Raw genomic sequence first — 14,972 nt, forward strand, 5'->3', positions numbered from 1 at the left:
AAAAAAAAAAAAAAAGGAGGCAGAAGGAGAGAGCAGAATTATTAGTCAAGAGAATAAAACAGAAGCATTAGAGAGCTGAGTAGAGAGGCAAGGCAGGTGAGAAAACAGAGAGAGCAGAAGGAGCCATGGAGAGAGCAGAGAGCAGCAGGCAGGCTTTCCTTACTGACAGGGACAGGGCTTTTTCCTACATATTTGTGTTTCCTTCATTTAGTAATAAAAGGTAGAAGGTTTTCTTTCTCTCTGCAATAAAAGTTGAAACTTATTTTTCATTGGAATGAGTGAGTCCTTTCTGTGCTGACGCTTGGTCTTTGTTCCATGTTGCATACGTAATTATAGGTGTGCTGGTGTAAGTATGTAAAATAAGTAGCCAGGCCCAACACAAGTGTATGAAAGAATGTATGAATATATATGTATGAATGTATGTGTGTTTGCTTGTGCAAACATATTTCAATTGTTACAGATGATGAAAACTCTAAGCAAAAAAAAAAATAATCTGGCTTTAAAATGGGGGAGGAATGTTTTTTCTAATGTGTTGCAAGAGCCATAGGCTCAGGAAATCCAAGTTTTCCAAAACTGAAAATCTTTTACATGCTATACTTTCTTATCAAAATGAAGTTCTGTGTCCAGGGTTGTTCTGTCATATATTAAATGTCATGGTAATGTTTTGTTTACATGGCTGCCATTATATCTTAGAGTCAAGAGGTCTATCACAGAATAAATTTCTCAGTGCATGAAACATTAGAAAACATATATCTAGATCAGGCTTAGCAGTGTGTTCTTATAATCGCAGCACCCAGAGGCAGATAGATCTCTATAAGTTCAAGGCCAGTCTAGTCTACTTAGTGTGTTCAAGGACAGCCAGAACTACATAGTGAGACTCTGCCTCAAAACAAATTAAAAATGGGTAACAAGTAAAACATTGTATTGCCAGGTGGTGCTGGTGCACCCTTTAATCCAAGCACTCAGGAGGCAGAGACAGGCAAATCTCCCAGTGTGCGGATAGCCTGGTCTACAGAGCAAGTTACAGGACAGCCAGTGCTACACAAAGAAACTCTATCTCAAAACCCTTCAAAACAAACAGAAAAAAATTACACTATCTACAGTTTTTAAAACAAAAATAAAAAAATCTTTTGTAACACTGAAGGAGGCACTGGCTCAGCTGTCCAACTATAAGGGTGGGCTTATGCTAATTAAGAATCCATGACTGAAAGAATGAAGAGAAAAGTGTTCCATTCTTGGAGTAAATAAAGGAAAATATTACTCTAGCTCAGCATTGCTTGAAGAGCCCAATTTAGAAAGCAAATATGTAATTTATTGGGAAGATAATTACCATGAGCAATAACAAGGCGAAAGTTCCTTGTTCCTCTTGTCTGCTAACAACTTAGTGACCTGTCGGGATTCTGTATGCAGAGATGCTCTGCCATAATAAAGCTGACCAAATACAATTAAGTCAACCATAATTTGTGTATGAAAAAAATGATCTTCTTGGAAAAACAAAAGAGGTAACTGAATAAAAAGCCCAATGGGTCGCCCTCTCACTGAGACCCAGATGGGGAGTATCCACCACACAGAACCAAGGACAGGCATTCAGAGACAGAGGCATGCTACCCAGTTTCTACGGCCACTCAAGAAAGATCATGAAAGCTTATTTCGTGCTTTAAAACTAAATTTCTCTGGTGAGCATTCAGTCAGCAATGCTAACATGCATGCATCTTGCTAGGCAAGAGCCAAACTCCAAAAGCCATGTAAGCTGATGCTAGCAGGAGCCTTTGGGTTCTCTGACCAGGTAATCTTACTGACTCAGTGAGCTCCAGGTTCAGCGGGGACCTAAGAGAGACACCCGACATCAACCTGTGTTATCCTAAATTCAACAGCTATCTTCATCAACTTTTCACAAAGCCTCCAAGGGAATCGAGGCTATTTTTTATTGAATAAGTAGTTTTATTTAAAAATAGAAGCATGGTAGTGTAGTCCAGAAAGTAACGTGTGCGTGTGCGTGTGTGTGTGTTATGGCTTACTATGTATCATGTCCAATAAGTCTGAATGAATACATCTTTACTAATCTAGAAAGGAAATTTGAGTTGGCCCAAAAGCTAAAAGTTCCCTTCCTCCAGGTTTCTTGCGAATACAGGTTCTCAATACAACTTAAGTCCTTCTATTCGCAAATGGTAAGATTGGAGAAAGACCGCCTAAGACTTGGCTTGTGCTGAAGCCGAGGCACAGAAGAGCTGTGTTCCCAGGGTGGGAGCCGCGAACAACAGAAGCAGCTTCCAGCTGTAGCAACAGTGCCTTCTGTAGGGTACCGGGGCCAAAAGGCTTTGGGCTTTGTCCTAAGGGCTGCCTGGTGTCATCCCCTTGAGTCCTTCTAAAAATTCTGGGCCACTCACCTAACCCTTTCTTCTTAGAAAGAATTTAAAGAAATAATCTCTTTGTGGAAGCACCACCTGTCAATTAAAAGCTTATAGCCTATTAGCAAAAGGCAGGAAGTAGAAGGTGGGAGGTACTGATAGAGAGGTTGGAGATAGTCAGAGCAGGGAAGAGTCACCCGGACTCAGAGGAAGTCAGACACATGGAACTGAGGAGAGGTAACTAGCACTGTGGCAGACACTGAATACTTTAAACCGGTTATATAATTACGAGTTAGTTGGGGAAGAAGCCAATGCTTATGGCGAAGGCAGGTGTTCATAAATAAACAAGCCTAAGTTGTTTTTCAGGAACTCGGCTCCGGTGGAAAAGCCGGTGGGCACACAGATTCTGTTCTCTGTAACTCGGTCCTCATAGGATCATGTACAGGAAGTCCAGCTTAACAGAGCCCAGGGGCAGCAAGCAGTGGAAGGCCAAGAAGAGAGGGACCCTTTCTCAATACCAGAGAGCCTGATGCTCCTGTGGAGATTGTGCCCTGTCTTAGTTAGGTTTCTAATGCCGTAGTGAAACACCACGACCAAAGCAAGCTAGAGAGGAAAGTGATTATTTGGCTTACACTTCCACATCGTATGTCATCATTGAAAGCAGTCAAGACAAGAACCCAAAATTAGCAGGAACCGGGAGACAGGAGCTGATACAGAGGCCATGGAGGGGTGCTGCTTACTGGCTTGCTCCCCATGGATTTATCAGCCAGCTTTCTTACAGCACCCAGGACCATCACCCCGGAGATAATACCACCCACCATGAGCTGGGCCCTCCTCCATCAATCACTTATTAAGAAAATACCCTACATACTAATCTCATGGAGACGTTTTCTCAAATGAGGTTCCCTCCTTTCAGATAACTCCAGCTTGTGTCAAATTGACATAGAACTGGCCAACCTGATTGGTCTCTTGTCACACACACTATTAAGCCACAACATTTCTTTCTTGCTCATCACCAAGAACACACGTTAATATCGACATCACAATATAAAATATTTTAGAGTTAAAATGCCCCGAAGTCTTTACAAATTCATTCAATCTCTCTAAAACTGCAAAGTCTCTTTTAAAACCTAAAATCTCTTTCAAAAATTCAGACTCTCAACTGTGGCCTCTTGTAAAAATCAGAAATAAGTTAAATACTTCCTTACTTCAACATGTTTCAGGGCACAGTCACAATCAGATCAAAACAAAACCACACTCCAGCAGTGTAAGTCACTCAGTGGTCAATATCTGGGATTCACCCATGATCTGTTCTCCAAAGGGCTGGGTATCGTCTCCACTTCTGCACCCTGCACCACTCACATCTTTCTTCTAGACTCAGGCAGGCTCTCCTCCCCACTGCTGCTGTTCTTGGTGGTCATTCCATTGTAATGGTATCTCCAGAGTGCTGGGGGCTTCTGCTGTGACTGGGCTACACTTTCACCAGTAGCCTCTCCTGGGCTCTCTTCATGGTGCCAAGCCTCAACTTCTCTCCATGACCCTTTCAATCTTGGGGCTCCAATTGCTATTGCAGCTGCATCTTCTCCAGTGGCCTCTCCTGGCCTCTCATAATGCCAAGCCTCAGTGGCATCTAATGACCCCTCATGCCTTCAATACCTGGGTGACTCTTACACATTATCAAGTTTGGCTGCCAGTGCAAGAGACAGCTGTGGCTGCCTCTGTGGCTGACTGTGGTGCTGACGCTGAGGAAACACCTCTCAGAAAATTTCACCTCAGTGTATTGGTCTCTTCTTAATATCAATAATTTCTTAGCTCTAGCTGACCATCATCGATTGTCCCAGTAAAGCAAAGGTTTTAGTTCAGTGGCTCCCAATCTAGACCCTTGGCTAATCACAGTTGATTCTTTGGCCCCTGTTAAACCAGAAATATAGACTTTCAACTCAAAATGGCAACAGCCCTTAGAGTCTTCAAGTCAGACCTCTACGTTGCTTTCCACATTCCAATCATCCAAGTTCCAGAAAAAGAAAAGCACCAAGCTTCAAACAGTCAATGGCTTTTGTAGCCCCAAGTTCCAAAGACCTCCCAAAATCCTAAAAACATGGTCAGGCCTGTCACAGCAATCCCCCAGTACCTGGTAAAAACCTGTCTCAGATAAGCTTTACTATTGCTGTGATGAAGCACTACGGCCAAAGCAACTTGAGGAGAATAAGGTTTATTTCACTCACAGTTCCATATGACAGTCCATTCTCAAAATAAATGAGAATGGGAACTCAAGCAGGGCAGGCACCTAGAGGCAGGAGCTGATGCAGAGGCCATGGAGGGGTGCTCCTTACTGGCTTGCTCCTCATGGCTTGCTCAGCTGTTTTCTTATAGAGCCCCCGACCACCAGCACGGAGTGGTACCATCCACAGTGGTCTGAGCCCTCCCACACCAGCCACAAATTAAGAAAATACTCTACAGGCTTGCCTACAGCCAGTTCTTACAGAGACATTTTCTCAAGAGGCCCCCTCCTCTCTGATGACTCTGACTTGTGTCAAGTTGACATAAAACTAGCTGGTTCATGCCCTTAAAAGGTTGATAGACTATTCCAGATTCATAGAAAGTGAATCATATAGATCCCTGTAACTGTCAATCAAGAAAACACAGCCCATCACAGGCTACTAAGATCCATATGCAACATTTGTTGAGATATTTGGTTTCAATTAAAAAGAAGAGGCTAGCATACTAATAAAAAAAACAAACAGTGGTGTCAAAAGTGAACCACAAATCAGCAATGTCAATGAATCTAACAATAGCTTAATGCCTGGCTGTGATGGTTTGTATATGATTAGCCCACCCAATTTGGAAGTGTGGCCTGTTGGAATAGGTATGTCATTGTGGGCTTGTGCTTTAAGGCCCTTGTCCTAATTTCCTAGAAACTGGTGTTCTGCTAGCAGCCTTCAGATGAAGATATAGAACTCTCAGCTCTGCCCAAAACCATGCCTGCCTCCTTGATGAACCTCTGAACCTGTAAGCCAGCCCCAATTAAATGTCCTTTATAAGACTTGCATTGCTCATGGTGTCTCTTCACAGAAGTAAAACCAAATGGTCCATGCCACTCCTGTAGCAAAAGACTAAATTCTGGAAGTTAGGGAATCCTATTCTCAACTAGACAGAGTACTGTGCAGGGAGACTGAAGGAATGGCCAACCAGTGACCAACCCAACTTGAGACCCATCCCATGGGCAGGCACCAATCCCTGACACTGAGTGATGCTGTGTTATGCTTGCAAACAGGAACCAAGCATAGCTATCCTCTGAGAGGCTTTACCCAGCAACTGACTGAGCTATATGCAGAGACCCACAGCCAAATATTAGACAGAGTTTAGGGACCCCCTAAGGAAGAGTTAAGGGAAAGATTGAAGGAGCTGAAGGGAATGGCAACCAGTGGTGCCAGCTAACCTGGACCCCTGGGAGCTCCCAGAGACTGAGCTAACAACCAAAGAGCATGGGCTGCTCTGAGGCCCCTCACATATGCAGCAGACAGAGGACTGCCTTGTCTGACCTCAGTGGGAGAAGGTGCCTAATTCTGCAGGGACTTAATGCACCAGGTTGGAGTGATATGGGGCGGGGGAGGAACGACCCTCTCAGAGGTGAAAGAGAGGGCACTTGGGGGAGGAACTCTGGGAATGGGAACCAGGAGGGGGCAGCATTTGGGATATAAACACATTTTTTTTTTTAATTTAGAAAACCAATACGAAAAAACAAAGAGTGCTGCTCAAGGAAGGGCTTCCCCTTAGGCATGGAAGACACGTATCCTTTGGCATCCCCTCTCCCATGGATACGTGATGTCATGACCAGTTGTGAAACCCAGAACCCAACTCCTCCATTGAAGGAGTTGATTCAGGGTCCTGCTGCTCTCTCCTAGGCAACTCCACCTCCCACAGACACCATCCTACAGAAATCACCCACAGACACCATCCTGCAGAAGGAAAAGAGCAACAGGAGACCCTGACTCGGAACAGAGGCGAAGGCGAGGACCGACACACCACAGTTTTCCCTGACGGCCACATGCATGCAGTGACTCGTGACCACGCAAACACGCACATCATACGCATGAACACAAAACTAATTATTCACTAATTAACTAAAGGTGCCAAGGCTACATATTGCTTCTAAGGAAATAAAAATAAATGAAAAATCTTGTCTATAACAAATGTCACATTTAACCACAGTTAACAGCAGCATCGGGAGGCAGTAGAATTAAAACGTAAGTCACAGAAAGGAAGATCCCCAAGATAAAACTGCTCTGGCTCCAAGCGTTGGCAAATTACTTAAATGTGAAAAGTGCCACAAAGAATAAGAAGCTTAAGTGACCTCAGTTAGAGCAGTAAAACCTGAATCAACCTCCGGACAGAGTCCTATCATAATAAAGATGAAAGCCTTTTCATGAGCTGCAGAGTATCGATCATTAGCTGCCACGAAGCTTGGCTTGCTTATTCAAGCAGAGAACCATTTAATTCACAATTTCCTGTTTGCCCAAAACTCGTTTAAAAGTTTTGCAACCACGAATTAAGCTTTAAAATTTTTTAATGCGCCTGTTTAATTTTCTGCTTGGTATGAAGTCGTCTATAATTTTCACAGGATATTAAGCACAATCATTCCGGCAGCGCTCCACCAGTCAGCGCCTCTCCGGGTTAGTGGAACCTGGGCTGATTTTGGTAGACTTTGTCATCAGCCTCAATACTCTCAGAGACACCAAGTGCAGTCCCCAAGGCTCAGAAGAGTAGCTGAGTATCAGAGGCACGTTAGCTGTCAGCTGACTGTGCTTAAGAATCACACTAGACAGGCCAGAATGAAGGGTACAGCAAACACCTGACAGACCTATCCGAGTCACAAGAGAAAGAAAGGCAGCTTCGAGGTGGCAGCCTGTGCAGGTAGTGCCACCTACTGGTCAGACGAGGTAGAAAACAAAAAGCAGGGTTGGCCCACCTGGGCCATGAAATGAGATAGGCTCACCTGGATGAGCCTACCTGGAAGACAGTTAATTCACTTTCATGTATTATTATTATTATTGTTATTATTATTATATTTAATGTTTAATTCTATATTATTGTTATTATATTATTATGACAGTTCATTCACTTTAGATTGCTATTATTATGAGTGTTTTGCCTGCGTGCACGTATGTGCCCAGAGACCAGAATTGGGTATCAGATGCCCCACGACCGGAGTTACACAGGGTCATGATCCACCACGTGGGTGCTGGGAATCAAACCCAGGCACTATGAAAGAGCAGACAGTGCTCTTAACCGTTGAGCCATCTCTCTAGCTCTGAATTAATTTACTTTAAAAGACTGACTATTGATGTTTAATCAGGAAAACTGAAGGAGTGATGTGGTCATAGTTCATAGAGTTCGGAATGACCAATTATAACATGGACCTCATTCCAGCTGCCTTCCCACTCCAGATCCGCCCCGGCCCTCAGCTAAAGCGGGATGCATTGAGTACACCCCCTGAGAAGTGGATCACCCCTGAAGGAGAAACATTTTGGATTTTGGTCAGTACAGTTAAAGGTAGTTTTATTTGGAGTTTAATATTGATGACAGCCTTTCAGATATTCCTTAAGTATTAACTGAAAAAACAAAAAACCACCTTGTTCATTCCATCCAAACAACAAAGTACTCATCAGCTGGAACCAAATCAGTTAAACCAGGAGATCACTTACACCAGCAAAGGCATTGGAAGATTGGTAAAGCCAGTTCTTACTTGCCGAGAAATTGTCCCAATCTTTGATTTCTTTAAAAAAAAAAACTGTTAAGCCATTGTCTTAGTCAGGGTTTCTATTCCTGCACAAACATCATGACCAAGAAGCAAGTTGGGGAGGAAAGGGTTTATTTGGCTTACACTTCCATACTGCTGTTCATCACCAAAGGAAGTCAGGACTGGAACTCAAGCAGGTCAGAAAGCAGGAGCTGATGCAGAGGCCATGGAGGGATGTTCTTTACTGGCTTGCTTCCCCTGGCTTGCTCAGCTTGCTTTCTTATAGAACCAAGACTACCAGCCCAGAGATGGCACCACCCACAAGGGGCCTTTCCCCCTTGATCACTAATTGAGAAAATGCCTTACAGTTGGATCTCATGGAGGCATTTCCTCAACTGAAGCTCCTTTCTCTGTGATAACTCCAGCTGTGTCAAGTTGACACAAAACTAGCCAGTACAGCCACCCTAGGAAGAACACATACAGCAATGAATGCACTATTAAATACAAAGTCCTAGCATAGTCGTTACTCACTTCAGTTTTCCTCACCTAAAGAACCATGTACCTTTGCATCTAAATCCACCATCTGGCCATCTAAATCTGCTGGTTAGCCTGGCCTCGAGGAGGCGGCTCTTTGTTCCAGTAGTGAGAGCTGTTAGCTGAATCTCCAGCCTTGCTTTCCGGGCCCTCATTCCCTACACAGCTTTCCTTGGTTGGGCGATGTACACTTCACATTGTTCCCGTAAAACGTTAACAGAGTCAGCTTCGCAGAGAGCTGAGGGTTTGACTCCAAACCCTGTTCAAGTCCTGAATTTGCCACTAGCTACATATGTGCCCTTGAGCAAGTGACTTAATTTCCCACAACCTGCTTTTTTAAAATATTTAAAAATGAGGTGAATGTTACTCAAGGGGTTGCTAGGGATTACCTGAGGTGGCTGACCAAATACTTGTTGACATTCTTCATTGGCTTAGTTAGGGTTTTATGGCTGTGAAGAGACTCCATGACCAAGGGAAATGTTATAAAGGAAAACATTTAATTGGGGCTGGCTCAAAGGTTCAGAGAGTCGGTCCATTATCAGCATGGCGGGAGCACGGCAACATCCAGGCAGACACGGTGCTGGAGAAGGAGCTGAGAGTTCTACATCTTGATCCAAAGGCAACAGAAGGAGGCTGCCACACTGGACATAGCTTGAGCATATAAGACCTCAAAGCCCACCCCCACAGTGACACACTTCCTCCAACAAGGCCACACCTCTTAATCATGACACTCCCTGGGAGCCAATCATTCAAACAGTGTGTCTATGAGGACCATTCCTATTCAAACCACCACACACACCAATAATTGGGGTAGTGTTTAAGTTTGCAATTTTGTGTTGGGCTACACTCACAGTCTATCCTTGGCTGCATAGAGCCCATGGGCTACAAGTTAGATATAACTGCAAAAAAAAAAAAAATCCAGTATTATGTTTAAAAAAATGAAGGCCTGAATAATCATAATATTCCTGTCATATTTATTTAAATAACACTAAAATTCAGTGAGGAGATGGCTCAGGGTAAAGTGCTTGCTATGAAAGATGGGGACCTGAGTTCTAATCCACAGCCCCCCTGTAAACACTGGGTGTAGTGTGTGTCTGCAATCCCCGTGCTAAGGAGGCAGATCCCTGGAGCTCACCAGCCAGCCAGCCTAACCAAGTCAATGAGTCCCAGGTTCAGTGAGAAACCCTGTCTCAAAAAACTGAGCTAAAGAGCAACTGAGGAAGACACCGATGTCAACCTCTGGCCTCCACATGAGAAAGTACTGACACGTGCAGCCATGTGCACATGTACAAACACACACACACACATACACACCAGCATGAAACTACACAAGAGGAAATGAAAGCACTCACTGTACATTGCCAAAGGGAGCAAAGATCACAAACAGATGTTTCTGCAGGTGTGGAGACGGAATGACCTGAAGAACTGACCTTGTTATTAGTCTCCCAGTAGAGGCAAGAGATGAGAACATTCCAGAGGGAATTCTATTAGTATATGCAGCACCCGGGTCCAGCTGACACCCTTGGTAACAAGTGACCTCCAAATTCTAACAGACAAGAACAGGTGATGCTGTTCACGGACACTGGTGCCTTGCATACCCAAGCTCTACAAAGATCACCGTGACAGTGGTTTTCTGTAAGACACGGGGAAACTGAATTCTAGTCTTCCTGAAGACCTCCAAAGGAGAAACGGATACAGCCCCAAGGAAATTCTCTAATTCCTATACACTCACACTTACTGACACACACTCGTAAACTCTCGTACATTCACATTCACACACTCTTACTCAAACACACACATACACCAAAAAAATCATAATGATGACAAAAAATATACAATAAACATTTAAAATATAACATCTAGTGACTAGAATTTATATTTTTGCTATTGTTTAAACTACGATGTTTCTATGGGTCTCCTACTTCTTCAGGTAACTTTACCGTTCCTAAAACGCCAGCTCTCTTTTGTGTCTCTAAGTTATAGGCATTTTTGGAACCTCCGCAGACAACTCGCTGAACAATTACTAACAGACCACAGCTTGAGCTGAACCCTATTTTTCAAATACGCACAACAGAATTAAACGTCCTGTATCCTACAGGCTGCTTGTGCTTCTCCCTAAGGATTCAAATCGCTCCTGTGCAGGGCACAGATTAATAAATGAAGAAAGTGAACCACAGCGCCGCTCTGCTGTGACGGAGGAGACAGCAAAAGTAACGATTTTGCCGAAAAGGACAGAGTTATCGAGGCATTAACCCAGCATGAAAAAGACATTCCTTCTGGTTTGCCGGAGCACGCCCTCCTGGTTATCATTTCTGATTGCTGCCAAGGTGCTCTGCATCTTCCATCTGAGGTACCGAAGTGCCTGGCCACGCCCTCTTCCGCCTTACTAAATGATCTGCGCTGAGGCCGGTTATTTCCATTCCTCTTACATCCATGAAATGCCCACGGAGGCTGAGACTGACATTTCCTCTCAATCTTCTCAATCAAGCAAGGGTCAGAGGAAGGGTGCCAGGACTCTAAAATAACAGGCAGACGCACTCTTCCATTCTGCCCTCCTACATCCTTCGAGCAGCAGGTTCCTGACAGTGTTTCCTCCGATGTTTAGGAGACCGAAGACGATTGCTGCTTAAACTACATGCTCACGCGCCAAAGACAGCATGTCAGATATAGAGTAAAAACGCTACAAATATAAGCCCTGGCCTGGAGGCCTTAGAAGAGTTAGCAGACAGAGGTTATAGGTGAAGAAAGTAAATAATAGTTAAAGGTCTGAAAAAACAAAATCAAACACAAATGCTTCTACTTGTCATGTTTATACCTTGCACTCATGTACACACACGCACACAGGCGCGCACACACATTCGTGCACACAGAACAATTCCAACCAATTGCTTTTAAGAGCAATTACAAAAAAAAAAAAATCAGCCCTTGTTTTACAGAAAATGCCCTACAAACAATGAGTCAGACCGAACACCTCCTCCTGCTCATTTAAAAATGAGCGCCAAACTTCTAGACCTGTGGCAGACATCATCCACGGTCCTTTTTCTAAACTCATCCTGTTCATGTTAACATAACAAAAGGAAAATGCTGTGGGGTGAATCAGACTCTGATCCTAGTTCCCTTCATATTAAGATTATGAAGAAAGGGGTTCCTGGAGTCAGTTCAGCACTTGACCACACTGGCTGCTTTTGAAGATGACCCAGGTTCACTTCCAAGCACCCACGTGGCAGGTCACAACTGCCTGTCACTCCAGTTGGAGCGTTACAGGTGGTTATAGACTCCCTCTCTGGCCTCCTTAAGCACTTCGAGCACAGGATGTACAGTTAAGCACATATATGTAACAATAAATATACAACTTCAAACATGGTCATAAACATGCAAGATGTTGAAGAAAAATACCCACAAAGCTGTTGTAATCAAGTATTTTATGTGGAAAGAGCCGTGGGTACAAACAGGGACCAAAATCACCTATGTATCCTCTAAAAATTTTAAAGCTTTTGAACAAATATTAAAATGGATCACACTTTAATTTACCTTAAACACACTATATAAGAAACTATATTAAACATCATCCATAAATCAAAATTACATTTTGAAGACTGTATCTCATACACAGGAAACTAAAGTAGAGTTCATAACAGTATCGAAGACTCCGGAGAAGGCTGCCTGCAGAAGAACTGTGGTCATCTCTGCAGGAACACGGGCCACGCCATCATCTTCCTTGTTTCACGTCACTGATGGCTCCCCATACGTCGAACAGGAACTCATCAGGAAAGGCAAAGTCTCCCAGAGTCTCGTCAAGAGCGACAGCAAACTCATCTGGGTTGCTCTTGTCTTTCCCAGCTTCAAACATGGTTGTAGCTGTCAACGATAATGTTTAAGAATCCATGAGCCATGAATTAGCATCAGAGGACTGATAAAATGTTAGCAGGACCATGACTTCTTACCCCAAAGCAACACACACACTTTCACTCACCAAGGGCCAGGGATTGATTTCGTTATCTGTCCTCTGTACCAGGTGTGCAGCTGTCACCAACCTGAGAGCCCGTCAGTTAGTTGTTTGGGGTTTTTGTTTTGTTCTTTTTGTCTGGTGGGGCCTGTGTGTGTGTGTGTGTGTGTGTGTGTGTGTGTGCCAGAATGCAACCTCAAATGCTGTCCGTTCCCTGAAACATTCCCCACCTCTTTTTGAGAACAGGCCTCTTGTTGGCCTAGAGCTTGTTGGCCTAGAGTTAGACTGTACTGTAATCTAGCCAGCTCCAGGAATCCTCCTGTCTCTGCTGCCCCAACATTAAGCTTTAAAGCACACACCACCACATCTAATATTTTCACATGGGCCCTGTGGATAAAACTTGTGCCGAGCCCTCTCCTCATCTGGATGGGTGAAGACACTGTGAGTAACCCCATGGCTAACCTCACCAAGAAAGTCAGTGCGTGCACACAGCTCATCTCCCGCAGTGATTGAGAGTCTGTGTCCCTCCCCTCCCCCAGCCCCCACCACATGGAGCCAATGCTCTCCTCACCAGAGGAACAGTTTACAGCTTGCCACACAGCACTTTGAATTCTGTGACATTTTTCTTTAGCAACTTCTAGCTTAGGGTCGAAAATTAGGATGGGTCTGTAATCTGCCTTCCCTAGGAAGTTACTTAAACCCCGTGTTCTGTGTCTCAGAAACAGCGTCTGTCAGTACACATCTCCTAAAAACTTCCCCCAGGAACTAGACGCCCATGGAATCCACCCTACATGTTTGCTCAGCCCCTTATAAGCACTAACAACCGAGAAGATTTTTTTAATACCATACATATTACAACTAAGTGCTGACCTCTTGTGGCCACTCTGAGACTCTTTTTATGTTCCTACCACCACAAAATTTTGACCAAAATACTGTTTCCATTAAGTGTGTAAATATTTAAACAAGTTTTAGGTATAAAAATTAACATATTTCTTATCATCTTTACATGTGTATATGTATATGAACATATATGCATGTGTATATATGTGTGTGTATATGTATGCATATGTAGATGCTCTACCTATAAGCTTCACCCTCACCCTACATGTTTTAAAAAATATTTTATTTACCTATTGTTTTCATGTGTGGGGTATTTTTTTGCCTGCATGTATGTCTATGCACCGTGTGCATGCAGTATACGTAGTGCCTGTGGAGGCCAGAAGAGGGTGGTATATCCCCTGGATGTTACAGATGGTTGTGAGATGTCAGGTCCTCTGAAAGAGCAGCCAGTGCTCTTAATTGATGAACAATCTCTCCAGCCCCTACTAGGCCCTTTTTAATAGAAATCTACTCCAGACTCCATTGACTTAGAAGGGGCTCTCCACACCGTACACTGTTTCACTGACCAATGAAAGGAACCCAAGCAAGAAAGATGTCCTTCACTATGAAACATCATTAGTATATATATACCTTCGTAACCAGCTACAAAAGGAATCGAGGGAAAAATAACTTAGGAACTACCATTCAAATCGCCTTCCCACGTATTTCTGCCTTTTAATAGGATAAATTTCTAAATTCTGAAGCTGACAGAATTAGTTTCAAAATCCTATATTGGTATCAGAAGACACTGTAGGTCCACAGGCAGTTAGCTGTTGCCTTAAAGCTTCCAGAAGGAACTGTAAGGCGTGTCCTTGAGTTAGATCAGTCCAGGGGACTCAGCATCTGCCAGAATCTCAAGGTACTCCGTGATAGCTTGGCTGGTTGAAACTCACCCCTCAGAGCTTAACTTTACAGCCACCGAAGTACATTCATCCTACAAAGACTCTTATGTAGTTGGGTGTGGTGGTGAAGCATGTTGATCTCTGAGTTTGAGGCCAGCCTGGTCTACAGAGCAAGTTCCAGGACAGCCAGGGCTACACAGAGAAACTCTATGTGGAAAAGCCAAAGTAGGGGAGGGAGGAGGATTGAAGGAAGGGAGAAGGAGAGAGAGGGAGAGAGAGATTCTGAAAGCAAAGAATGCTGGAAATGCAGGTATCAGTCTCGCTTGTCTGTTACATTAGTCTCGCATTTCTGAAGCATATTTCATGCTAATTGTATCTGAACAACAGAAATTCCTAATTTAACAACAGCTGGCATTCTTCAAATATTGCTTTCCTTCCTCTTTGCCTCCCTAAGTGACTGATCACATCACTAACCATGTATGATGACAATGGCTTTGTGTCAATCAAAGGAATCTGCTACAGGCACTTAATTAAACTGACAAGGGACCACCGGGTGATTTCAATTAAATTTTTAGAATATTTAGTGGTCTTAATTTCTGAGAGCAAGAGAAAATTCATTTTTTAAGGTTCTTTTTCAAATTACATTTATTTCTCCATTGTGTGTTGTTGTTGTTGTGTGTGTG

General features: G+C 43.6%; 1 protein-coding gene and 1 pseudogene across 1 annotated transcript in view; both read right to left on the minus strand.

The window, feature by feature from the left end:
* The window catches only part of LOC110291949, a 21,685-nt pseudogene extending 10,002 nt beyond the window's left edge, over nt 1–11,683 (minus strand).
* A 342-nt stretch (nt 11,684–12,025) lies between these two features.
* The window catches only part of Gipc2 (GIPC PDZ domain containing family member 2), a 72,557-nt gene continuing 69,610 nt past the window's right edge, over nt 12,026–14,972 (minus strand). The window contains exon 6 of the mRNA XM_021158210.2: nt 12,026–12,480. Within this exon, the coding sequence (XP_021013869.1) occupies nt 12,332–12,480 (149 nt within the window). The 3' untranslated portion in view covers nt 12,026–12,331. The remainder of the gene's footprint in view (nt 12,481–14,972) is intronic.

Source organism: Mus caroli, chromosome 3, assembly GCF_900094665.2.
Source record: "Mus caroli chromosome 3, CAROLI_EIJ_v1.1, whole genome shotgun sequence".
Classification (NCBI taxonomy): Eukaryota; Metazoa; Chordata; class Mammalia; order Rodentia; family Muridae; genus Mus; species Mus caroli.